Raw genomic sequence first — 26,466 nt, 5'->3', positions numbered from 1 at the left:
TTTAGAAGTCATCATTTGTTGTTTGAAGAATGACAGAAGGAGGAAAGAAAAACCCACAGATACTTGATTACAAAAAAAGGACTGAAAACCAAGGGCTGAAGGCTAAAGCCTGAGGAATGTTAATGGTCGATTCCATCACAGCACTTAACTCTGATGTTTTCTTGTTAATCAGTTGTTTATTGACATTTTCTGCCTGCTAAATGTAGTTTATGAGTACAGAGACTTTGTCTATTATCCCAGTGTCTCTGAACATGATGCGTAATAGTCACAGAAGTTGGTTAATTGTGTCTAATAGGCAGAGGAGGGAAGAGGAGTTTTGGGGACAAAGGTGGAAGAGACAGGAGAGAAAAAGAAAGGTTGAAGACAGAGGAAAGAAAAGGAAAAAAAACCATATGTACCCTCTTAACTTTGTCTGGAGCTCTGTAACAAGCCTCTGCCTTTGCATTCATTCATTTAGTCCTGACATTGATCCTATGAGGTGCATATTACTAACCACATTTTACAGATGAAGAAACTGAGTTTGGAGCAGGGAGGGAAAAATTCACGTAAAGGCAAATAAACTTAGAATGGCTTCACTCAAATTCCCAGTTTCTCCACCCTGCCCTGCTGCTACAAAGAGAGTCTTAAAATAATACTGAGAGAAGAGGACAAAACGAGTGTGAAGAAAACCAGATTTCAGCTGATAGTCAATAGTAGTATTGCATAAATTTACAAGAAGAGTTATTTTTTCAAAAGTTAATATGAGAATTAAAAGTTGTTAATTGAATTTTCCGTAACTGCACACTTAAAAGAAAAATGTTATTTCAGGAATGAATAAATAATCATAAAATAGAATGGCATTTAGGGATTTTTTTCTTTTATTTACATTAAACTATAAAAGAAAACTGGCATTAATATTTTAAGAACCTATTTAGCCAGAGGCTTCCATCCAGGTTAAACAATAACCTTGTTGTTTAACCCTTAAACTGTCCCTGCCCCTCTTCCCCCAAGGGACTTACTCAAAAACAAGTCCTGGAAACCAGCCTCAGGTAACAAAGCCAAATACAATGGTGGGTCAGGCCAGGTGGAGACATACTGTCTTCCTAGTTACCAAGGAGTATGGGTCCCGCCCTCTGGGTACCTTTTGGGTGCCAATTCTGACCAAGGTGAGAAGCTGGTTCAAATGTCTACTATAGGGTAAATTGTAATTCAATTGGTCACTTATGTGTGACCTAGCATGACTGTGCAGCTTTCTCTGTGTGTTACAATTTCATTGGCCACCTGTGTGTGGCCAGGCCCAACCACACGGCCTTTGCCCTTAAAAGCTAGTCTGTGAAACAGAGAGAGGTTGCCCTCTCTTGTAAGAGGCGCGGCCCGGAACGTTTGGTTTGATTCTTGATGCTTGGCGCGAAATAAAGCTTTGCTTGACCTTCGCTTTGTATCAGTCTCGCTCCTTTAATCACAGACCCATTATTGGGGGACCTAACAATATTCGATTATAAGTGATATTTTTATAAAAATTGCTTGTGCTCAATTTTAAACACAAACTTCAGTGGCACAGGAGTAGAAAAAAGTGAACTTCAAGTAGGTAAAGTAATCACACTAAAATTTTTCTTCAAAAATTTAGGTGGTCAACCCTACTGATGTCAGCAATACATAAGTCATAAGTAAAAAACATGAGACTTTATTTAAAAATATTTTGTAATTTATTGTGGACAAAAGACAACAATACTTTAAATACAGAGTAGGTCCCAATGATGTTCATCATTGTTTATCATCTAAAAATTAATAGCTTACATTTTTAAAAGAAAAGATTTATGTTTAATGACTAGGGAATAAAAACTATCAGAAAAATAATATCGAGACTAAGGAATAAAAACTAAGCACACATGTTAAATGATTATCATTTCTTTGATAATCAAACAATCAAATACCAGCTATTAAAAAGAACAGTGATTTGCTAAGTGGCAGAGACTATTCTATGTGCTTTGAATGTGTAAACTTAACCATTTCTCACAATAAACCCAAAAGCAGATAAAACTGTAATTCCCATTTTAGACACTGGGAAATGAGGACAGGAAAAAGTCCCTAACATTACACATTTACTAAGTGGCGGAGCAGGGATACAAATCCAAGCAGCCTGACTTTGCAGCTGGAGAGCTCTCTATAGTGATGGTTCTATTGCAATCACACAGTAGTCATTATCTCTGTAACCACTTGAGACTTTGTCACTCTTTTAAATATCACTGCCATAATTCTTTATAAAGTGAGAAATATTTGATAGAAACCAACTTTAACATTTAAACCATTTTTTAAAAACTGAGTGGCATCAATTATAACCTGCCAAAAGGTATTTTGAAATTCTGAACCTATTCACTACCTCTATAATCATTTGCTCAGTGTATATCTAGGTACCTCTAGGCACCTAATTTTTTTTGAAATGTTTTAATGCAGGGATACTTTATAAAAGTCAAAAAGCAGTCACTTTCCATTAATGATCAATCAATTACTTCTGCTCCATCTCTCCCACCAAACTCTATGGGCAAAGTCTAAATCTATTTTATCTTTGACACACGCTTCCAAAAAAACCCCATACATAATATCCATGTACTAAATAATCATAAAACACTCGATGAATTCCAAATGACTGAATGAATCTGAGTGTTTAATTCTTTTATTTCTATTAATCATACTAGATATTTAATTCTTGCCTTTCTGTTTTTATATCCTTTTAGGCTAATTAACCCCAGGCCATTAGTTTATGCTAAGATATTAAGAAATTCATAATTTAAAGGGTTAGTTTGAAATATATATACACATGTTTATATTCATATGAACATACATACATAAATGAAAATGAAAGGTAGTTTTTTTCATTTCATATGTGCTATGTATATACACATATATACATATTCACATATACACATATATAAATGAAAAAGTTACTTTTATTTAACTATTTACTTGATTTGGCCTATATATACACTGCATAGGCATATGAGCACAGACAACAGTTAAAATATAATTTGAAAACATTTTGAAATTTTAAGGGTTCTTTTCCAAATAGAAGATACTACAGCCTAACACAGAAGAACCTCACCAGCACCATCCATTAATTGGCCCATGATATGAAATGACTTCATTTGAACCGAAGAAAAATTAATATTTAAAGGACTCCTTTTTTTTTAATTGAAATATAATTGAGATAAAACATTATTTTAGTTTCAGGTGTGATTCAATGTTTGCATATATTATGAAATAATCACGGCAAGTCTAGTTAACATCTATCATCAAACATAGTCACAAAATGTTTTCCCATACTGAGAACTTTTAAGATCTACTTTCTTAGCAAATTTCAAATACGTACTAGAGTATTGCTAACTATAGTCAACATGCTGACCATTACATACCCAGGATTTACGTATTTTGTAACTGGAAATTTGTACCTTTTGACCACCTTCGCACATGTGCCCACTTCCTTACCAGTCTGTTGTTTGCCAATCTGTTCTCTGTAACTATGAACTCATTTTTTTTTTAAGATTCCACAGATAGCATATAGTATTCATCTTTCTCTGTCTTACTTATTTCATTTAGCATATAATTCCACAAGGTCTATCCATATCATCACAAATGGAAAGATTTCATTATCTCTTACAAGAGACAATATTCCTGTGTGTGTGTGTGTGTGTGTGTGTGTGTGTGTATGTGTGTGTGTGTGTGTGTGTGTGACATCTTCTTTATATTTAATCCACTGATGGACACTTAGGTTGTTTCCATATCTTGGCTATTATAAACAATGCTGCTATGAACATGGGGGTATAGATACCTTTTCACGTTAATATTTTGTTTCCTTCAGACAAATACCCAGAAGTGGAACTGCTGGATCATATGGTAGTTCCATTTGTAATTGTTTGAGGAACCTCAATATTGTTTTCCATAGTGGCTGCGCCAGTGTGCACAAGGATTCCCACCAACAGTGCACAAGGATTCCCTTTCCTCCCCATCCTTACCAACACCTGTTGTTTCTTGTCTTTGTAATAATAGCCATTCTAACAGGCATGAGGTTTTGACTGGCATTTCATTCTGGTTTCTTTTGATTGGTCTCATTCTGGTTTTGATCAGCATTTCCATGATCATTATTGATGTTAGGGAATCTTGACATGAGTCATTTGGAAAAGTAACAAAGCTTTTGTAACCTAACCATAATCATCTCTTAACTTCTTTGTTTTATATGTTAGAAATTTATAAACTAAATAAACATAGGGCATAACAAATACTTGTAAATACACTTAGGTATCAGATCCTAGGAAAATTTAATAATTTAACAGCTTACAAAACCACTGAAAGTTCAGCATGATAAAATTCATGCCACAGGAAAGCTAGAAGAGAAATTTATTTATCTATAAAACTGATACATTAATTCAATGTGAATATAATAATTAACATCTATAACCGACATCGTTATCAGGTTTAAAAACTTTTAAACTATTTTGAGAGTAAAACCTATAAAGCTGCACAAAATCTTCGAAAATGTGTCTCACACATAAACTCCTTTCATACACATAGTAGTATTGTAAGGATTTTACCGAAGCTGTCTTTATAACAAAAGGTTGAAAACCATGTAAATATGTCACTCCTTTGCTCAGAATCTTCAGTGGTTTCTAATATCCCTAACAGTTAGCATCAAAGTCCACAATAATTTGCCTAACTGTATGATCTAAATGCCCATTAATTCTCTGACCCCATCACTTATTTCTTCTCTCTCACTGTGTTCTGGAATATTCTCATTTCAGGCAGTCTCGACATTTGCTCCCTTAGTTCTTTCAGAACTCTGCATAAATGTCACTTTATCCGTGAAGTCTTACTTGACAACCCTGTTTATAAAAACACCTCCCATCACCCTTTTTCTTCCATCTTGATTTATTTCTCTCCTAAGAACTTACCACCACATGACATATATATAACTATATATTTAATATTTAATATATTTGCCATTTAGTACATATATTTAACTGTCTGTCTGTACCCACAAAGAGTGAAAGGTCCAGGAGGACAGAAAAAACTGTATGTATTTTGTGCACTACTATATCCCCCGAATCTAAAGTGAGACCGTGACTCCTGACAATAAATATTTGTTGACTGAACTAAAAAAAAAAAAAAAAAGGAAACAACTGTATATGCACTATTGCAAAATTATGCCTAAAACCTAAAACATATTAAGTTAAAAACTAAGGTACAGAACAATATTGTTGTATGCACTACCATTTGTATAAGAGCAGAATGCATATAATGAACATTTATGTTTTTATCTGCATACAATGCTTCTGGAAGGCTATCTCTGAGGTAGGAAACTGGGAGACTAAGGAAGGGACACTTCAGACTCCTGTATTTGTACATGTACTACCTGTCCAGAGAAATTAATTCAGGTTTTGCCTTTATATATAAGAAATACATAAGATAATCCTGCAGAAAAATCTACAATCTATACTTAACTCAATGAATACTAATTAATTTACATGGGAATTAAGGTGTATTATTAGAAAAAACTGAAATAAAATCTTATGTGTCTCAATAATATATCACACACATTATCTCATGTCAGTATCATAAAAATCTTGTCAGGCAAGGTAGATATATAATCGTTCCTTCTTTTTACAGGAAGGAAAAACTCAGAACGGTTAAGGAACCTGACTATGATTACAAAGCAGAGGCAAAGCTCAATTCCAGTCTCCTGATTTTTTGGTCTGGTACTTTTCTCAATGTACTTGAGGAGCAAGTCTTCAAATTAACACCGATCTTATGTATTGAAAGAAAGAAAGTGTACCTGATAATGAAAATAGATAAAGCTTCGATGATGTTGTCAATCTCAATTGGTATCAGTCCATTTTAGGGTTTAAGTATAAAACTGAAAATCCATCAGACACTTCTATAAAACAGACTACTACTGAGTCATAATGACAGACAATACTTAGTCAACACACCAGCTATTCTGTTGGTTGCAAATATTACAAAACAGGGTTTTATTGATAGTGCTGTTCAACTATGCAGAACTTAATAAGATTTGCAGAGAAGATAAATTTATGTTGCATATTAGTCTAGCAAAAGACTTTAAAAATGTGCAATTTCAGAAACATCAAAGTAAAGGCAATTATCTTACAGAATAGCTAACCATATTTAAAAAGTAAGAACTCATAATAAGGAGCCATCAATTCTAGATACACCTGACATATAAGAAAGATTCTTTCAAAAAAAACTATTATACTTGGTGCTCAGCACATGCTATTATAAAGTAAAACAACCAGATTACTCTGGAGTAAAATGGAAGTCCACTTCCTCAATTCAACAGATACTGATTAAAAACTCATCTTCTTACAACTAGACGACCATGAACAAACATGAGGGAAAGTGATGCTTTTAAATTAATTAATTAATTAATTTCAAAAGTAGGAAAATTAATGTTACTCAGAGATTAGAAAATTCTGGTATTTCCATCATTATCCAAGGAGAGCCAACAAAAAGAGTTCATCTTCCTAATAAGCTCCAAAAGGCAGATTCTTCTGCCCTGCAGAGTTAGAATTGAAGAACAAAATAAAATAATCCTTGGGTTTATAGAACATTTAAACAACTCAAAATGCCTTCAAAGTTATCAGCACATTTAATCTACAAACAACCCAATCAGATATGAAAGATTTATCTTCTAATTCAGTATTTCCCAAAGGATGTTCTATTGCACTGTGGTCCCTTCCCCACACTCTGAAAAGGAATTAGGTCAATATTTTCAGAGACACTGCATTCCATGCTGTATTTACCCTCTTAGGATATTAAAAGTTTAGAAAATTCCAGCAATTATACAAAGGTTTCTTTTGTCTTAACTCAGCAGTTCCCAAATTCTGGAACTCATTTCTCCTCAGAACACTTTGAGGACACCAAACTCTTGATTTTCTAACTCACTGGTCACTCCATAGTCTCCTACTAGGTCCTCTTCTTCTAGACCACCTAACTTGAAGTGCCCCAGAGTTCAGTCCTTGTTTCTCTTTTTCTCTCTATTCTCTCTCACTTGGTGACCACCTAGAGTCAAATGATTTTAAATACCAATGATACCTACGACTTAAATTCCTATCTCCAGTCCAAATCATACTCCTGAACTTGTGGCCCAAATACCAATGTTGACAATGACTTGTTTTGACAATGACTCGTTTTTTTAGAAAGACAAACTGAAGTCTTGCTCTTTCTCTTTAAAGCTGCTCTAGGTATATTCTTTCCATGCACTCAAAACAAGTTTTATTCACCTAGTTCTCCTGCTAAAAATGCTAAAATTATCCTTGACTATTCTCTCTCATACTTTACTTTACCATAGGAAATCCCCTGGGGTCAACCTTCAAAATATATCCAAAAGCAAAAGCCTTCTTGTTACTTCCCCTCCTATGACCATCGTTGCTCAAACTGTAATTTTCTATAATGTGGGTTACTGTAATAACCTCATTCTTCCATCCTTGTTCCCCTCAAGTAATTCTCCATATAGTTGCCACAGTAATCTATTTAAATAAAAAGTCAGAGCACATCATTCCCCTGCTACTACTCTCCAAGCCCGTGGCTCCACTTCACACAGAGAAGAGCCATAATCCTTAATTATGGTCCACTAAGCCCCAAGATCTGTTCCCCAATACTTCTCTAACCTCATTTCCTAGAGTTCCACCTTCCCCTCCACTCGGACTTCCTTAACCACGCTTCGATTAGTCCAACACGCTCCTGCACTATGGCCCTTGCAACAGGTGCGCCCTCTGACCGAAATGCTTTTGCCCCAGAAATGAAGGGATTTAGTAGCTCCCTGTTACTAGTCTTTGTTCAAATGTCAATTTCCCAATGATGCTTATCCTGACTTAGATTTAAATTGTGTCCCAACCTCTGGGCACCCAACCCTCTACCCTGCTCTGTTTCTATTCCTTGGCATTTACCATCTTCCTATGGAATACTTATTTATTAACTGCCACTCACCACAGATTGTGATCTCTAAGAGAGGGGTTTTTTAAATTAGTTTCATTCACTGACATATCTCAATCATCTAGAAATGTGCCTGACACATAGTAGGTGCTCAATAAGTATTTCTTGAATGAATAATTATGCCCAGACAATAGAGAATTATTGTGTAATACTTAATAATCATCATTTTCCCCTTAGCATTTTAACCAAAATTAGACCTAGGTTTAAAAAAGACTACATTAGGAGGATGACTTCTCCTGATGAAGAGGATTATATCACCTGCTTCCACATTTTTTTTTAGATTTCAATAAATTAATAGATAGCCTTTCATTCTTACTGAACTATATAAACAAAATAAACAAGTGTAAAATCTCATTAATTGGCATCAATTTGGGGAATGCCCTATTGATTTATAAAATGCTATTTTATTACTTTAAACTATATAGTGTGGCATTCCATTGTAAATTCCTTAAAGACTTACTAAAGGCATTGCCTCAAGGAATAGAAAAGACACATTTATAATTAACATTTCATCTATTTAAAATAAATTGAATAAAATGAAATAAGTGACATCACTCTAAAAATTTATGAAGTGTTATTCACCATCATGTAAAAATGGGAACAAGAGAAAGTTTAAAAGTGCCAGAAAGCAGTTTGTTCTCCTAAGCTGTACTACATAATCTCTCTGAAACATTATTCATTCATTTATTGAAAAAATTTTTCTTCAATGCTATGAAAGACAACATCGCAAATGATCACAAGTTCCTAATGAAATAAGAATTGATGAACTGTTCCATTTTAACTTTCAAAGTCTAGTTTTTAGTCATAGTTACCAAATGAGTTACCAAATCATCTAGTGACATATCTTGTTTTGTCATAATAATAAAGCCAATATGGGTCATCTGCACATATAATTAATTCAAATAAACTAGATAGCCAGTTCTAAAACTATCTGCCACTGAATCAAGGTATGAAGTAACCAATGCAACACCCACATGGAGATAAGGAAGTATCATAAACTACACTCAGGGTACAAAAGACATATCAGCTAAGGTTTTAAAAACCTAAGTAAAAGAAAAAATTTCAGAAGTTCCTCTGAAAGAATACATACACCAGATAGTTATCAAGAATCCAGAAAAGGCCCAAGGTACATATAGGAAAATCCTTATTATCTGATATGATAGTAAAGGAGAGAACAGAAATAATTCATAATTAACAATGTAATATATGCCCTTTACAAAGATGGCGTCAAAAGCTAAGAAGGAAGCCTCTGCCCCTCCCAAAGTCGAAGCCAAAGCAAAGGCTTTGAAGGCCAAGAAAGCGGTGCTGAAAAGCGTCCACAGTCACACACAAAAAGATGATCTGCAGGTCACCTGCATCACCTATGTTCTGACAACCCAAGACTCTGTGTCCCTGAAGGCAGCCCAAGAGTGCCCCCAGGAGAAACAAGCTTGATCACTATGCCATCACCAAGTTAGCATGGCTACTGAGTCAGCCATGAAGAAAACAGAAACAACACACTTGTGTTCACTGTGGATGTCAAGGCCATCAAGCACCAGATCAAACAGGCTGTGAAGAAGCTCTACCACATTGATGTGGCCAAGTTCAACACCTTGATCAGGCCTGATGGAGAGAAGAAGGCATGTGTTTGACTGGTCCCTGACTATGATGCTTTGGATGGTGCCAACAAAATTGGGATCATCTAAACGGAGTCCAGCTGGCTAAATCTAATTTTTTTCATCATTAAAAAATATATATAATATACAGATTAGTATGGTTCAATTAATAACAAAAATAGGAATAACCACAATAATTTTTTGTTTATTTTTAAAGATTTTTATTTATTTATTTGACACAGAGAGAGAAAGATCACAAGTAGGCAGAGAGAAGGCAGAGAGAGAGGGGAAGCAGGCTTCCCGCCGAGCAGAGAGCCCGACGTGGGACTCGATCCCAGGACCCTGAGATCATGACCTGAGCTGAAGGGAGAGGCTTACTTAACCCACTAAGCCACCCAGGCGCCCCAATAACCACAATAATTTATACACTTCATATTCATTTCCACATTCATCACATTTTCAAATACTGCCTTTTTTTCCTACAGAGACATGTAAATATGTTTAACAATCAAATTGTACTATTTCCCTAAGGTAAAAATGACTAAAATATCAGTTACAGCATCATTAACTATGATAGTTCTATTTATGGACTACATTCAGCTACTCACTGAAAAAGCCAAGGACAGAGCTCGGATTTTTTCAAACTTGGCACTACTGATATTTTGGGTAGAATACTTTTTTGTTAGGAGTGTGAAGGCAGGGGCTGTCCCGTGCGTTACAGGATGCTCAGAATCATCAGTGGCGTCTACCTATCAGATCCTACTATAGTACCCACTAACTATAACAACCAAAAATATCTGGAGATATTGCCAGATGTCCCCTGGAGAGCAAAACTGCTGCTTGGTGAGATCCACCAACTTAAGATGGAAGGAAGGAAGGAAAGAAGGAGGAAGGGAGAAAGGGAAGGGAAGAGGGAGGGAGAATAATCGTACTAGGCATTCTTAATGAAACTATATATAATGAATCTGAATTTCTAGTTGGTGGATTTGAATGTGTGTATTGTAGTTTAAGAATATTCACAAGAAAAAAAATCTATTTTTAAACAAAATCACGTTTGTAATATCAAACAATAAACATATAATCAATCTCAGATAAATAAGATTCTACTGTTCTTAAGAAGAAAATAATGAAAAATATTCTCCTTATTACTTCTATCTTAAGAATAACACCCTACCTTCCTGCTGTCTCCCAGCAATAAAAATATTGCAGTCTTTCATTCAGTTTTGAAGACAAGAGTTTTTTCCTCTGACTCTACAGGTGGTTCCTGAAAGTGTTCTCCAGGTGACCTGAAGTGACTGACAAGTCTACTTTGCATTTACAGACAAGTTTAATAGGACCTGCATATTAACAAGAGTAATAATTTGTCATAGCAAAAGAATTCATTTTTATATCCACTTATTACCTAGACAGTACGCTTTTAAGTTTCTCTTTTGATTACTTTTAGGCTTACCATAGATGTAACTGATCGTGCATCTTCTTCATAATTTACTACTGGAGGTGGCTCTTTCCCATCATTTTCTTGTACTTTTTGCTCTAGTAACTCTTTCTGTGCTGTGAACTTTGCCTCAGCACATTTCAGCTGCTGCACTGACTGTTTCAGCTCTTCAAGTGTCTGCTTTTGGCTTAGTAGAAGCACAATACTGAAAGAGAACACATTAAGCATAAATTATTGCAACTTCTTTAAGAAATAAGATTTTAAAGGAAACTACATCAGCATATTACGCTTCTGTTTCATTTTCATCTTTATAACAGTCCTTCAGAATCATTTGCATTATAAAACTAAACAGCTTTCGAGTCATCACAATAGTTACTAAATGTTAGCATTAACCAAATGGAAGACCAAAAACAACAAAGTGGAAGAAAATATTTGGAAGCAAAAACCAAACTCAGGATGCTTTCAAATACAGTATCATCTATGGCATTCATTTTACTCTACAGTGAAGTCATCTACCTCACAGAGTACGGACACTTACGCTGAGAAGAGTGGAACCCAAAGTGAATTAATATGACTGGAGCAGAATCTCAATTTATTTCAAATCTCAAATGGAATATAGTTGAACTCAGATTTATGCCTTGGGAAAAATAAATCAAATCAAGGTGACAACCTGGGAAAAAAGCTGTGTTTATGTTGCAAGGGGTATGTTTTTAGAGTTGGAGAAAACTGTTCTGACAGTTGACTTCCTCATTTCTTCTTTAGAGAACTACATAGGCCACATGTTGCCTTATTGTAAACTTCTATTCCCTGAGATCTGCCCTAAAAGGAATTTCAAACTAATTCACCCACATGAAAGCCATAAAAGGTAGTGGTGGCAAGGAACACCTTCTGGAAACACTGTCATACATGGTCTATTAATATCTTAAAGAACTGTGCTATGTACCATTGAAAATAGGTTATTAATATGTAAGCAACAATAGATTGTCAATAGGGGAAAACTTCAAAACCAGAGAATAAGATCAGAAAATGTTACCTCCTTAAATTGGAACTTACATGGATCAATATTAATTGAATAAGTAATCATAGGCAGAAGGAATGCCCACTAAGACAGATTTGTTTATAAATATGATGTTGATCAACATTTTAAAAACTCAATTCCAATCAAATGGAGCAGGATGCAGCCTCAGTGAACGCTATGAGGAAAGCTATATCTCCTCATTGTACTGCAGTGAGTTCCAGGTGAGTATCTAACAAAATAAGAACTCATGTAGAGAACTGAGTGAAATTTGGGAAAAGTAGAACTAATGAGTAAGATTATTTTTACCAGAAACCTACCAATGTTCAAAAGACAAACCCCTTTAACCAGTAGAGTTCACAGCAAACGCAATGAAGAAGGATATACCATACTGTCAGAGCTCATTAACACTTTCCAAGTAAAATCATCATGGCATAATGGAAAGAGTGTAATTATACTGAATGAGAACAGATTCAACTTAATGACTTAATCACGTTGTTTTTCCCATCTTCAGTTTTAGCACTGGAAAAATTGATAATATACCAAATTGTCAGGGTTGTTCTGAATACAATGAAATAATACTTTAAAAATTGTTAACACAGTACCTACCATAAAGTAAGAATTCAGTAAATAGCAATTATTTCTGTCACCATCGTTCAAAAATCTGTGACCTATGTTCTAAATCCACACAGATTTCCTGATAAATTCATGCTGGTTTGCATATTAGATAGTAAGCCCTTTTTCATAAGAAATTGTTTATATATTTTTTTCTCTGTGAATCTCTTCAGAGAAAGTTGATTTTTTAAAACAACCATTTTTGTGAACATCAATTCATGAGGACTGGGCTCTGGAAAAGATTACGCCCATTATGAACCTAAAGCTTCTTGAAGTTTCCTTCTTTGCATTACATAGCTACCAAAAGAATCACATGACAAGAAGATAAGGGACAATTCAAAATGTACAGGATAAGATGGTAAAAACACATATTCACGTACATGTGCAGGATGAGTCCAAAAAGAGGGTGAACGATTTCACAAATGTGGACCAATTAACAGGGAAGTATACTTGAAAATACTAACACTCTAAAACCATTACTGCTACCATTAGCTTTTTGTAAATAAATTTCATTAATATGGAAAAATGCAAAATAAAATAATGATAAAAGAATGAAAATAAACTACCAAATTAAAATATGGAAAGACAAATAAGGAACAACAATTGCAAAAAAGTAAATACTAACTGAACAGCTGAAAAAATTCAAAGAAATACATTTACAGGAGTGAAACATATACATTTTATTATCTCTTCAACTGTACAGCAGGCCCACAAAGATGACAACATCCTTCACCCCAGAACCTGTGCATATGTTATCTTACAGAACAAAAGGGAGTTTTATAAGTTAAGGATGTTGGAATGAGGAAGTTATTTTAGAAGATTCAGGTGAGCCCAATATTAATAAGGATCTGATAAGAAGGAAGTAAAAGGGATGATGTTAGAGAAGGCAATGTGAAAAGAAAAAAAAGGGAAGGCGCTGTGATATGGGGCCAAGAGCCAAGAAATGAGGAAAGTCTCTAAAAGCTGGAAAAACAGAAAAAGTAGACCCCCTCCAAAAGCCTTCAGAAGAAATTCGCCCCATCAACAACTTGCTTTTAGGTCCATAAGATTTATTTCCAACAACTAATTTCCAGAAATATAAGAGAATAAATTGGTGTTGTTTTAAGTTACCATACAAACCCGAAGAGAAATGATACCTATTTTTGGTCCATTTTAAATGGCTGAACTAGAAGGACTGTTATGATTGTGCAGTACCCAGTAACAAACAGAATATAGACTTAGGAGAAAAATATTAAAGAGTCACAAGTATTATTCAGTCAGGGAAAAAAAATCAAAACCACTAACATGTAAAGATATTTGCATCCCTATGTTCACTGCAGCATTATTTACAACACTCAAGATATGGAAGCAATCTAAGTATCCATTATTAATGAATAAATAAAGATGATGTGGTGTGGTGTGTTGTGCATAAAGATTATTCACATATATAAAACACAAATATATTTAAATATGTAACATAAATCCACATTATGAAATATTACTTGGCCATTAAAAAAAAAGAATGAAATCTTGCCACTTTTGACAATATGGATGGATCTAGAGGGTATTATGCTAAGTAAAATATCAGAGAAAAACAAATACCATATGATTTCACTTATATGTAGATTCTAAAAAACAAAACAGAAACAAACTCATAAACTGGTGATTGCCAGAGGGGAGAGGGAAAGGAGGATGGGCAAAATACACAAAGGGAATTAAGAAGTACAAACTGCTGGCTATAAAATGAGTAAGTCACAAAGATATAAAGTACAGCATAGGAAATATTAGTCAATAATATGATAACTTTGTTGGTGACAGTAATTAGATATATATTAGACAGTAACTAGACAGTAACTAGATATATAGTGATCATTTTGTAATGTATACAAATGTATACAAATGTATACAAATCACTGTTTTTTTTTTTTTACAAATCACTATGTTTTACACATGAAACTAATATAATATTGTATAACAACTGTAGTTCAATAAAAATAATAAATTAAAAAATTAAAATATTTTAAGTCACATATAATATAGTTTAGAGAAAATGCTCTATTTTTATTTTTTTTAAGATTTTTTATTTTATTATTTATTTGACAGAGAGAGAGATCACAAGTAGGCAGAGAGGCAGGCAGAGAGAAAGGTGGGGAAGCAAGTTCCATGCTGAGCAGAGAACCCGATGTGGGGCTCGATCCCAGGACCCTGAGATCATGACCTAAGCCGAAGGCTGAGGCTTAACCCACTGAGCCACCCAGGTGCCCCTATTTTTATTTTTTTTAAAGATTTTATTTATTTATTTGAGAGAGAGTGAGTGAGCAAGTGATGTGGGTGGGGCAGAAGGAGAGGGAGAACCAGGCTCCCCACTGAGCCCAATGTGGGGTTCGATCCCAGTACCCTGAGATTATGACCTCAGCCAAAGGAAGATGCTTAACCGACTGAGCCAACCAGGGTCCCTAAAAGAGCTCTATTTTTAAACATGACTTCTCATGGCATTTACAATCTCTGTATTACTATTATTTCATCTTTATTTTACTCCAGATAATAAATGGGGTCTTCCAAAAGGATCAACATAAAAGAAAAAAGTTAGTATTTTCAACAAATGGAGCTGGCACAAGTGGGCATCCCAAAGCAAAAAAATGAATAAAAAAACAGACCTTATACCATTCATAAACATTAACTCAAAATGGATCACAGACTTAAATGCAAAACATAAACTACAAAACTCCTAGACAATACATAGGAGAAAACCTAGATGGCCTTGGGTATGGTGATAGGTTTTTAGATATAACCCTAAAGGTACAATCTGTGAAAGAAATATTCGATGAACTAGAATGTACCAAAATTAAAAACTTTTGCTCTCTGAAAGACAATGTCAAGAGAAAAATAAGATAAGCCACACACTGGGAGAAAAACACACATCCGACAAAGGACTGTTACCCAAAATATACGAAGATCTCTTAAACGTCAACAAGAAGAAAAACAACCTGATTTTAAAATAGTCAAAGACCTTAACAGACATTTTACCAAAGGAGACATACTTATGTAAAATAAGTACATGAAAAGATGCCCCATATCATATGTCTTCAGTGAAATGCAAATTAAAACACCAATGAGATAGCATGACGCACTTATGAGATGGTCAAACTCCAGAATACTGACAACATCAAAAGCTGACAAGGATGTGAAGCAACAGGACCTCTCATTCATTGCTGGTGGGAATACAAAATGGTCCACCTACTTTACAAGACAGTTTGGCAATTATTTACAAAAAATAATAGAAATACTCTTACCATAAGATCGAGCAATCACACTCCTTAGTATTTGGTCAAAGGAATTAAAGGCTTATGTCCATACAAACGCCTGTACACAGATGTTGATATAACAGCTTTATACATAATTGCCAAAATTTGGAAGCAACCAAGATGTCCTTTAGAAGGTGAATAGATAAATTGTGGTTCATTCAGACAATGGAATATTATTCAGTCCTCAAATGGGCTACCAAGCCACAAAAAGACATGGAAGAAACTTAACTGCATATTATTAAGTGAAAGAAACCAATGTGAAAACGCTGCATCATGTCTGATTCTAAATACATGACATTCTGGAAAAGGCAAAGCTATGGAGATAATGAAAAGATCAGCAGTTGACAACAGGTGAGGATGGGGCTGGAGGATAAACAACTAGAGCACAGAGGATTTTTAGCAAAAATTACTCTTCGTGATACCATAATGATGGGCACACATCATTACACATTGCTCAAATCCACAGAATGTACAAGAGTGAAACATACTTTTTTTTTAATGTAAGGTTTTAAAGATTTATTTATTTGAGAGAGAATGAGCATGCACATGTATGAGCAGAGGTGGGGGCAGCAAGAGGGAGAGAGAGAGAAATTCAAGCAGACTCCCTGCTGAGCGTGGAGCTCGACATAGGGCTCATCCCAGGACCCTGAGATTATGACGCGAGCCAAAATCGAGAGTCAGTCACTTAACCAACTGAGCCACCCAGAATGAAATGTAATTTAAACTAAGGACTTTGAGTGATAATGATGTATCACTGTAAGTTCATCAACTGTAAATGTTAACACTCTTGTGGGGGATACTGATAATGGGGTAGGATATGCATGTGTCAGGGCAGGGGTGTATGGAAAATCTCTGAACCCTCCCCTCAATTTTGGTGTGAAACTTAAACTACTCCAAAAAATAAAGTCTTAATATAAAAAAAAATAGGTATCTGTACACATCTATGAGAATGGCTCAAATAAAATATGGTGACCATTCCACATCCTGGCAAGGATGAGGAGAGGAGACACTGATCACTCACAAATTGCTGATAGGAAACCAGCGATCACACTCATGGTTATCCCAGAGAAATTAAAACTTATGTTCACACAAAAACCCTTACTAAATGTTGGACGCATTTTTATTTGTAATAGCCAAAAACTGGAAACAAACCAGATGTTCTTCAAAGGGTGAATGATTAGACAAATTATCCATACTGTTATGGGTTAAACCATGTCCTCTAAGAAGACATGTTCAAATCCTATCACCAAGAACCTCAGAACGTGACCTTAATTTGGAGATGGGGTTGTTGCAGATGTAATTAACGAAAATGAGGTCATACTAGAGCGGATGGGCCTTTAATGTCTATGGCTCGTGTCCTTGTAAGAAGAAGAAACTGGATACTGAGAAGAGCACCCAGAACATTATACGAAGGCGGAGGCAGAGACTGAAGTGATGCTTCTATAAACCAGGAAAGCCTAAGTTTGCCAGCAAGTAGAGAAGTCAGGAGGGAGGCATGGATCAAAGTTTCCCTCAGAGCCATCTGAAGAAACCAACCTGCCAACACCACATTTGAGACTTTTGGCCTCCGGACTAGGAGAGAATAAATTCTTTTTTTTTTTAATTTTATTTATTTATTTGACAGACAGAAATCACAAGTAGGCAGAGAGAGGGGAGGAAGCAGACTCCCCGCTGAGCAGAGAGCCCGATGTGGGGCTCGATCCCAGGACCCTGGGATCATGACCTGAGCCGAAAGGCAGAGGCTTTAACCCACTGAGCCACCCAGGAGCCCCAATAAATTCATTTTTTAAGCCACCAAGTATGCAGTACTTTGTTACGGCTGCCTTAGGAAACTACCACTACACCACAGAATACTACTGAACAATAAAGAGGAATGAGAATACCTAGATGGATTACAATGAATGTAAAAAGCCAATCTCAAGAGATTGCATACTGTGTGATTCCATTTACATAAAATTCTTGAAAAGAAAAAACTGTAGAAATGGAGAACATATTAACAGTTGTCAGGAGTTAGCAAAAGGGTATGAGATAGAAGGCAGAGTAGCTACAAAAAACCCAACACAAGGGACCCTTGCAATGATGGAAACATTCTGTGCCTTTATTGTGTCAATGTCAGTATCTGGATTATAATATTATATCAGAGGTCTGCAAGATTTTACTACTGGGAGAACTGAGCACAGGGTACATGGGATCTCTCTGTATTGATTCTTACAACTATATGCCAATCTATAATTCTCTGAAAATTTTAAAAATTGTTTAAAAATAGTATCACCGCTGCTGCATCACACTTCCTCTGGTGAGGTAAGGTTTTTATAATGTCATACGCACTCTGTTTTAAGGATAGGTCTTTCTTATTCTCCTTCAGTAGTTCTAAATATCTACTGTACTGTATCATAATGGCAATCACTTGGTCATTCTGAGACATTATCCTAATACCAGGAATTAGATTAAAATACACATTTCCTGGCTTGTAGTTCAGCGGTTTTGAAGAACAATGAGATTTTCTGGGGAGGTATATGTCCTGTTGTATAGCTTTTGTCCTAACTTTTTTTTTTTTTTAAAGATTTTTTATTTATTTATTTGACAGACAGAGATCACAAGCAGGCAGAGAAGCAGGCAGAGAGAGAGGAGGAAGCAGGCTCCCTGCCGAGCAGAGAGCCTGACGCGGGGCTCGATCCCAGGACCCCGGGATCATGACCTGAGCCAAAGGCAGAGGCTTTAACCCACTGAGCCACCCAGGTGCCCCGTCCTAACTTTTTTTAATTGACATGTCTAATCACGAAGTTAATGAGCAACATTAGCTTTTTTAACAATTAATCTTACTGAGTTTTATGTATAATGATACAATTTCACATACGGTAATGTCTTGCTTTTGTTCAGTAGTTACTTTTTTAAAGGTATGGTTATAATCACGATACCACTTACTATATAATTATTTTTATGCTTGTAATACCATTTAGCAACCGAGTTATACATACTACAGTAAGAAGAAAATTATAGAAAATAACATAACACAAGATATATAGGAAACCATAAATAAATTTAAAACATGGATGGGATCAGGACCTTTGCCTGCGCAACTTACTTCCTATCGCTGGCTACTTTTTGCACGCATTCTTCATATGGAGGGCACCTTCTGTCCTTCACATCTAGCAAAAATGCCACTTTCTGGGAGACCCCTGACTACCTATCTTAAGTAGCTATTCCTCTATTATTCTTCTATCTGAATTCTTTATTTTATAGCAATTATCATAATTGTTAATTTCTTATTTGTACTAGTCTACTCCACGAAAGTGTAAGCTTCATGAGACATGGGACAATATATATCTTACCTGTCATTGTATTCACAGCGTCTAACAAGACATGCAATAAATATTATTGAATGAATTATTTAGGCAGGACTTTTTTTGTGACACACATAATTTTTAAATCCTGAGACAAAAATAAAAGGTCCCTGAATTTGTAGACTAGTATAATAACTGAGATTGCTCAAGTCTTACCTTAACTATAAGCTAGCTGTGACATTTTGCAAGTCTCTTAAAATTTCGGGGCCTCTGATGTCACATAATTTGAAAGACAAGGAGGCTGAATCAAATGAACTCTTAAGATTCTGCATGGCTCTAAGAGATTTGATTTTATAATATATAAAGAATTTTTAAGTATTAGATGATAATGGCACAAAACAACACAAAATTGAGTAATCATTCAATTTTTGGAAAGTCAACCCAAGCATTAAAACCAATAGTAATAATACTTGCTCTTCATGCCATTGAGCCATAAATAACATATGCTTGGCGTACTTTCCCATAAACTGTTTTCTAATATAGTATTCAAGGATCATAAATCAGGAGAAGATTGATATTATTTCCACTTGAATAAATAGGCTTTAGAAGTAATGAGTAAAGTTACATATACTACAGTAACACTTAGTGTTGTATTAAAATTATACCATTTCAAGTGGTTGGTTTTATTCCTTTTACTCTATTTTTTTAAAATATAATTCTACAACAGCTACATTTCAACTGAGACCTGCATCACTTATATAAACTAAAACTTGACTCATTAGTGTGAATTTAATGTCACATAAAATCATTCTTTATTTTTCACTTTAGATTATTCAATTACAGGAATCAAAGTTATCAAATGGTTTCTTATATTACTTATTTTTTCCCTGTTACTATGTTTTAGAGACATTTTTGTTAAACTCAAATTTAAAGGTTTTAACTTCAGTTTCTTATATTTCAACTGAACCAATAATGCTTTCTGTTAGGTAAAAATTCAGTATAATTGCAATAATTTATGAGTACAAATACATAACTTATAGGATACTTTCAGCATTTGTGAAGAGCTATAGTTCTGTTTTATTGTTTTATTGCTTCCAATTAACAGTATATGAAGCTAAAAAAGTACTGCCCAGTAAAAAAAAATGTAAATCTATTTGTAAAACTGGATTAAAATTGCTTTCAACTATATAAGTGTATTTAAATACATATGTAGATATATACAAATACATATGTAGATTTATACAAATACATACACAAAAAAGGAAATGTTTATGAATTATTAAGAAACTGAAATATAACATTTTCACTAGAATCCCTTTCAGGTTATTTGTTTAGCAAAATATTTTAATATATAAGTCAAAGACAAACTGCAATCCTACTAATATCTGAATTAATGAGATTTCACAATGCTTAGTTACACAAATGTACTTAACATTTTCAAGATTATGCCATGAAGCTAATAATAAAAACATCATGATAACAAAGGGTTAACAGAATTTGGGTTAACGAAGACTCTTCCCCTGAACTGCTTGACATACTTGTCCCTTTTTAACTTACTCTCATAAGAAGATTTTTAAAATAGTAAGATCAAGCTGATGCTGTGATCAAAAAGACATATATACTGTGGAGTCAGGAATTCATGTATTTTCTACCACTGACTAAGTATGTAATTGTAATTTTTTAACTAAGTCATAAAGGGAAAATATAGGCAAATACACCAAAGATGTAGCGAAGATAATACTCAATGTGGTAATATATATAAAACATCTGGCATAACATGTGGGACAGAGTAAAAACTCAATAAACGTTATTTCCCATATATTTACCACCCTTTAAGGCCCCTCTCCTATACCCCAATTTTCACTTCCTGATAAATATAAACAGGTGTAGGAGAATGGGTCATATTCATTATGTAGAGGAAGAGAGAGTCAAAGATTTGAGTCAAGAAAATAGAGCAAAAAAAAAAAAAATCCAAGAATCTCATAATTTCTAGATTAAGGTAACACGTAAAGATTGTCTCCTCCAACAATGTATAGTCAGATATGCTGGTGAGAGGATCAGCCACCTAATGGTCTTTCTTTATAGACACTAAATTTTAAAACAGGAGTAATTTATAATGTATACATTTACAGAACTGTAAAAAGTAAAACTACTAGGTCTTCTGTAAACATGTGAAGAAATTATCCCAAAACACAGAAAAGCAAAATATAATTCTTTTTTGAATTTCATATGTGCAATGGCTGATAAATTTTATTTTTATAATCCAAATAGAATCTTCTGTTGATGCAATACTGAAATTTTCCATATTTATTAAGGTAATGCCCAGAGCAACTCAAATTTTCCTGTTCTCATATTTAAAAAGCTCATGGACTCCAATACAATATTTAATGCCAAGTTATAAAAAGAGTCAGAGTATAGGTGGGAGAGGTGGGCCCCTAATATTCTGGGCTGTATAATAGAATAGATGGTGTTGCCATTCACTGAAAAAAGGAATACTAACAGTGAACCAAGTTGAACTGGAGTGGGGTGTATTGAGATTTTTAATTCAGTCTTAAACATGGGAAATTTAGGATACTACTTTTTTTTTTTAAGATTTTATTTATTTACCTGACAGACAGAGATCACAAGCAGACAGAGGCAGGCAGAGGGAGAGAGGGGGAAGCAGGCTCCCCACCAAGCAGAGAGCCTGACGCGTGGCTCGATCCCAGGACCCCAAGACCACAACCCGAGCCAAAGGCAGAGGCCCTAACCCACTGAGCCACCCAGGCGCCCCTAGGATACTTCTAAGACATCTAAGCAATCATGTCAAGTTGGCAATTAACTAAATGGCCATTGATTTCAGAGGAAAAATCTAAGCAAGAGTAATAAATTTGGGTCATCTTCAGGAAACCACCTAGGGAGCGAAGAGGAAGAGAGGAGTACAAAGCCTAGAGCCATTCCTCGAATAACTCCAAAATAGATTGGCTTAGTGGAGGAAAATGAGATTATAAAGGAGTAGCCAGAAAGAAAGGCAAAAGATCCGGTCCCAAAAACCAAGGGAAAAGAAGAAATATGTATTCAACAAAATCAGATACTGAGAGGAAGTCAAGTAAGACACTTGTTAAATTTAGCAATGAATAGGTCACTGGATATCTTACAGATAAACTATTTCAATGGTGACGGGGCAGAAGCTAGATATGTGGGTTGAGAACTAAGTGGGAGTTGAAGAAATGGTGAAAATAATTGCTCTTAGGATAAGTATGAATAAGAAAACAGAAGGCAAAGGCAGTTGGGAGGATATATGAATACAGAAGGGTTATCTGGGGTGGAAATTGTTTTTAAGAGCCAAGACTTAATCGTATTTAAAAAGTGAGCACTGGACCCAATTGAGAAGAAAAGGTGAACATAATATGATAAATAATTTAAATTCTCTGAGAAAGTATGAGATGACAAGATACAAAAAACGGGCCCAAGAAGTAGACTCAGGACAAGGAGAAGTTCCGCTATGGAAGCAAGCACAGAGAATGGGTACAAATGCAGTGGATGTGTGTATCTAGTCACAGAAAATAAGGGAGTTGCCACCTGATGATTTTAATTTTTTTCTGTAATGTAGATAGAAGAGGTCCATCTGCTGTCTATGATGGGGGAGATGAGAGGATACGAGATTTGAGAGAAATTAGAATAACTGAGAAGTTATGTAGAAAGAGCAAGTACAGACCAGAGAAATCTGACATATCACAATTTCCTTGAGAACACTGATAAATCAAGCCAGTGATGAGAAAATGATAGCAAGAAATTTATATACTCCAGTCAGGAGTAGAGAAACCATACTAGTCACAACACCTGTTGGAGATGCAAATAATAACTATAACCAGAATATGAATTTTAAATTATAGATCAAAATGTAAACATTAAAACAGCAGAAAATATAATTAGTGGTATCAGTGAAAACAACAGTATTCCCACGCAAGTAAAGTTTAAAAATCCAGTAGGATATTTACAGATCCAGAAATCAGCAAGAAAAACAACAGTAAGACAGAACAGCACAGCAAATCTTAAAGGGATTTTTATAAGTGAAGCAGACTACTATTTTCTCATAAGTGTGTTTGCTTCCTTCTAACACAGAGAAGCCAGTTTCTAGGTAACAACTGATCTGCTACTTTCTCAACAAGGAATGCAGAGTGAATCTGGTGGACACTGATGAGGGGAATAAAGACAACTTTTAACAAGATTTTTCAGAAAATAGTTCAAACTGTTAAAATACTGAGACATGATCGGTATCCTACATTGACAAAACCCAGAGCAGTTTTCCAGAGTCCTAGAAAGTAACTCAACACCACCAAGTTTTACACTTAAAATGAAATTTCAGCTTCTAGAAATTTTACATCCATGACAATATGTAACTGAAGTATTCCGTAAAAATAAATCAATTAAACTTTCTTCCTTCAAATTATTTTTGTTTTACTCACTCAGACTTCTTTCCACAGGTCTTAGAAGATTCCTCAATTCTCTTCTCTAGTTCCAAGACAGCCTCCTCCTTGTTTAAAAGCATCTGCTGTGTCTGTGTAAGTTCCTCTGCTAAAGCTTTCAACCTAGAATGAACAGTTTCCTCATCATCAATCAATAAAGTCAGTTACACTCACTGTATGCCCACACTCTGAGCATTCATACATCTAAGATGGTGATTTCCAAAATGGTAGCCACATGTAATTTAATTCAAAATAAAGTAAAAATCCTTGGTTGCATTAACCACCTTTCGACTGCTAAGCAGACATGTGTAGCTAGTGGCAACCTTACTGGACAATGCAGAAAGGATTATTTCAATAACCACAGGTAGTATTGCAGGGCAAGTCTGAGAGTCTTAGTCATTAAATAGAAAAAGAGAAACAGAAAATTAAAAAAGAAGAAAGGATTTAAGCAAATAAATACCCGTACTGTCCCAGGAGGAAGGTATAGTGAAAAGATCATGGTTTTTGTTTTCAGACAAACATGTATTTACATTTTGGCTTTCCTACTTTTTATGAGATGCTGGGCAAGTTGCACAAGCTCATTAGGTCTATTTTCTCACTTGTAATTTGAGTGCAGTACTACCTGCCTCAAAGCATTATTTTGGGGATCGTATAAACTAATGCATATATAACGACTGGTACTTAGTAGGTACTGAGTAAATGGCATCTAGTATTTTTGGCATATGTTATCTCATTTAATTCTCACAACAACCAATGAGATAGATATTATTATCCATATTTTAAAGAAAAGAAAGTGAGGCTCAGTTGAATGGGCAATTTAAGTGGATAGTAAGCTATTTCTTTTCATATAATATAATAATGCCTTACAGGTATTTTCTGTATAGGTATTAACAATTAAATAGACAAAATTAATATGTACATATAGACCAGATAATTTTTGGTTGCACAAAATGCACTTGGTCCTGAATAGAAATATCCCTATCACAAAAACACACACAGCTATTGTATCACATTAAAATTTTTAGGGAGGGCACCTGGGTGGCTCAGTGGGTTAAAGCCCCTGACTTCAGCTCAGGTCATGATCCCAGAGTCCTGGGATCGAGCCCCACATCAGGCTCTCTGCTTGGCAGGGAGCCTGCTTCCCTTCCTCTCTCTCTCCACCTGCCTTTCTGTCTACTTGTGATCTCTGTCAAATAAATAAATAAAATCTAAAATAAAATAAGATAAAATGTTTATCGTCAGCCTTTTAAAGCAATATATGAAACCGAAAATATACAAAAGAAAATATTTAATAATCCAACTCTATAAAAGTTTAAATTTATTAGAAGTTAAAGAGATGATAAAGAAAGTCAGAATTAAGAGTCAAACCATAAAGAAATATTTGCAGTGCAAATTACAAGCAAAAGCCTTCTTAGAATGGGGCACCTGGTGGTGCACTCAGTTAAGCATCTAACTCTTGGTTTCAGCTCAGGTAGTGACCTCAGGGTCGGTGAGATCAAGCCCTGCACTGGGCTCCCTATTCAGCACAGATTCTGCTTAAGTTTTTCTCTCTCTGCCCCTCCCCACCCTGTTCTCTATCAAATATATCATCTTTTTTTTTTTTTTAAAAACAAGCCCTCTTAGAGAATATGACAACCTAATATGAAAATGGACAAAGAACATAATTGGAATTTCATCAAGAAAAAATGCAAATGATCAATAAGCATATGAAAATATTTACAACCTGACCCATAATTAAATATCTGCAGATTAAATAAATAGCAAATTTATTTTTCATATACTAATATTGGTAAGTATGAAAAAAGGGATAATATCCAGTATTCTCAATATTGTAAAAAATAACAACAGAAACACATACACTGTTGATATGACAACATTGGCACAAATTTCTTAGAGATCAACTTGGAACTGTTTTTCAAACTTCAAATTAGAATATTATCTGAATATCTAAAAAAAATTAAGAATATTATCTCAACATCTAAAAATCTATCTTACCAAAATACTTTATAATGTACACAAAATTTGCCCATATGAAGGTTTGTTGCAACACTGTTTATAAAACAAAAACAAAGAAAACATTTAAGTGTCCATCAACGGGGAATGATTGAATAAATTTTAATCCATACAAAGTGGCACATCGTCACTAAAAAGAATGAGGTATACAAATGTAACTTTCTTCAAAGAAATATTTTTAAATTGAAAGGCATGATGAAGAATAAATATAGCATGGTTCCATTTATATTAAAATACATGTATGTGTATGTGCTATGGACTGAATGTATCTCTTCAAAATTCCTATATGGAAGCCGTAAGTTCTAGTGTGTGGTGTTTGGAAAGGGAACCTTGGGGAGGTTATTAGGGTTAGATGAGTTTTTGAGGTTAGAGAACTCATGATGGGATTAGTGTTTTATAAGAAGAGGCACTAGAGAGTCTGCTCAAAATGCAGCAATCCAGATTATTTCATTTTTGTTTAGAGTTAAGTAACATAATAAATCTTAATACTTTCTGAAGACATTATTGCAGCAAAAGATAACCTATGGTGCCTATATAGTAATGGTCCAGAATCAGAAGGAAAAGGTGAAATTAATTTTCTTTAGGTTTACATATATTTATAAGAAATTTACTTCAAATCTAGGGGCCCTAGGGTGGCTCATCAATTAAGTGTCTGACTTCAGCTCAGGTCATGATCTCAGGAGATTGAGATTAAGCCTTGAGTCAGGCTCCCCACTCAGCAGGGATTCTGCTTTTCTCTCCCTCTTCCCCTGTCCCTCCCCCACTCATTCTCTCTCTCTCTCTCTCTCTCTCTCTCA

General features: G+C 34.9%; 1 protein-coding gene across 1 annotated transcript in view; it reads right to left on the bottom strand.

Moving 5' to 3' along the window:
- LOC111148291 (FER tyrosine kinase) overlaps window positions 1-26,466 on the bottom strand; it is a 468,603-nt gene that overhangs the window by 320,525 nt on the left and 121,612 nt on the right. Inside the window, exons 9-10 of the mRNA XM_022504772.1 lie at window positions 23,657-23,779; window positions 11,026-11,215 (exon numbers count right to left, since the gene is read on the bottom strand). Of these exons, the coding sequence (XP_022360480.1) occupies window positions 11,026-11,215; window positions 23,657-23,779 (313 nt within the window). The remainder of the gene's footprint in view (window positions 1-11,025; window positions 11,216-23,656; window positions 23,780-26,466) is intronic.

Source organism: Enhydra lutris, unplaced genomic scaffold (assembly GCF_002288905.1).
Source record: "Enhydra lutris kenyoni isolate GAN:26980312 unplaced genomic scaffold, ASM228890v2 scaffoldscaffold19, whole genome shotgun sequence".
Lineage (NCBI taxonomy): Eukaryota > Metazoa > Chordata > Mammalia > Carnivora > Mustelidae > Enhydra > Enhydra lutris.
Note: the sequence above shows the minus strand (reverse complement) of the source record. Positions and strands in the feature narration are given on the sequence as shown.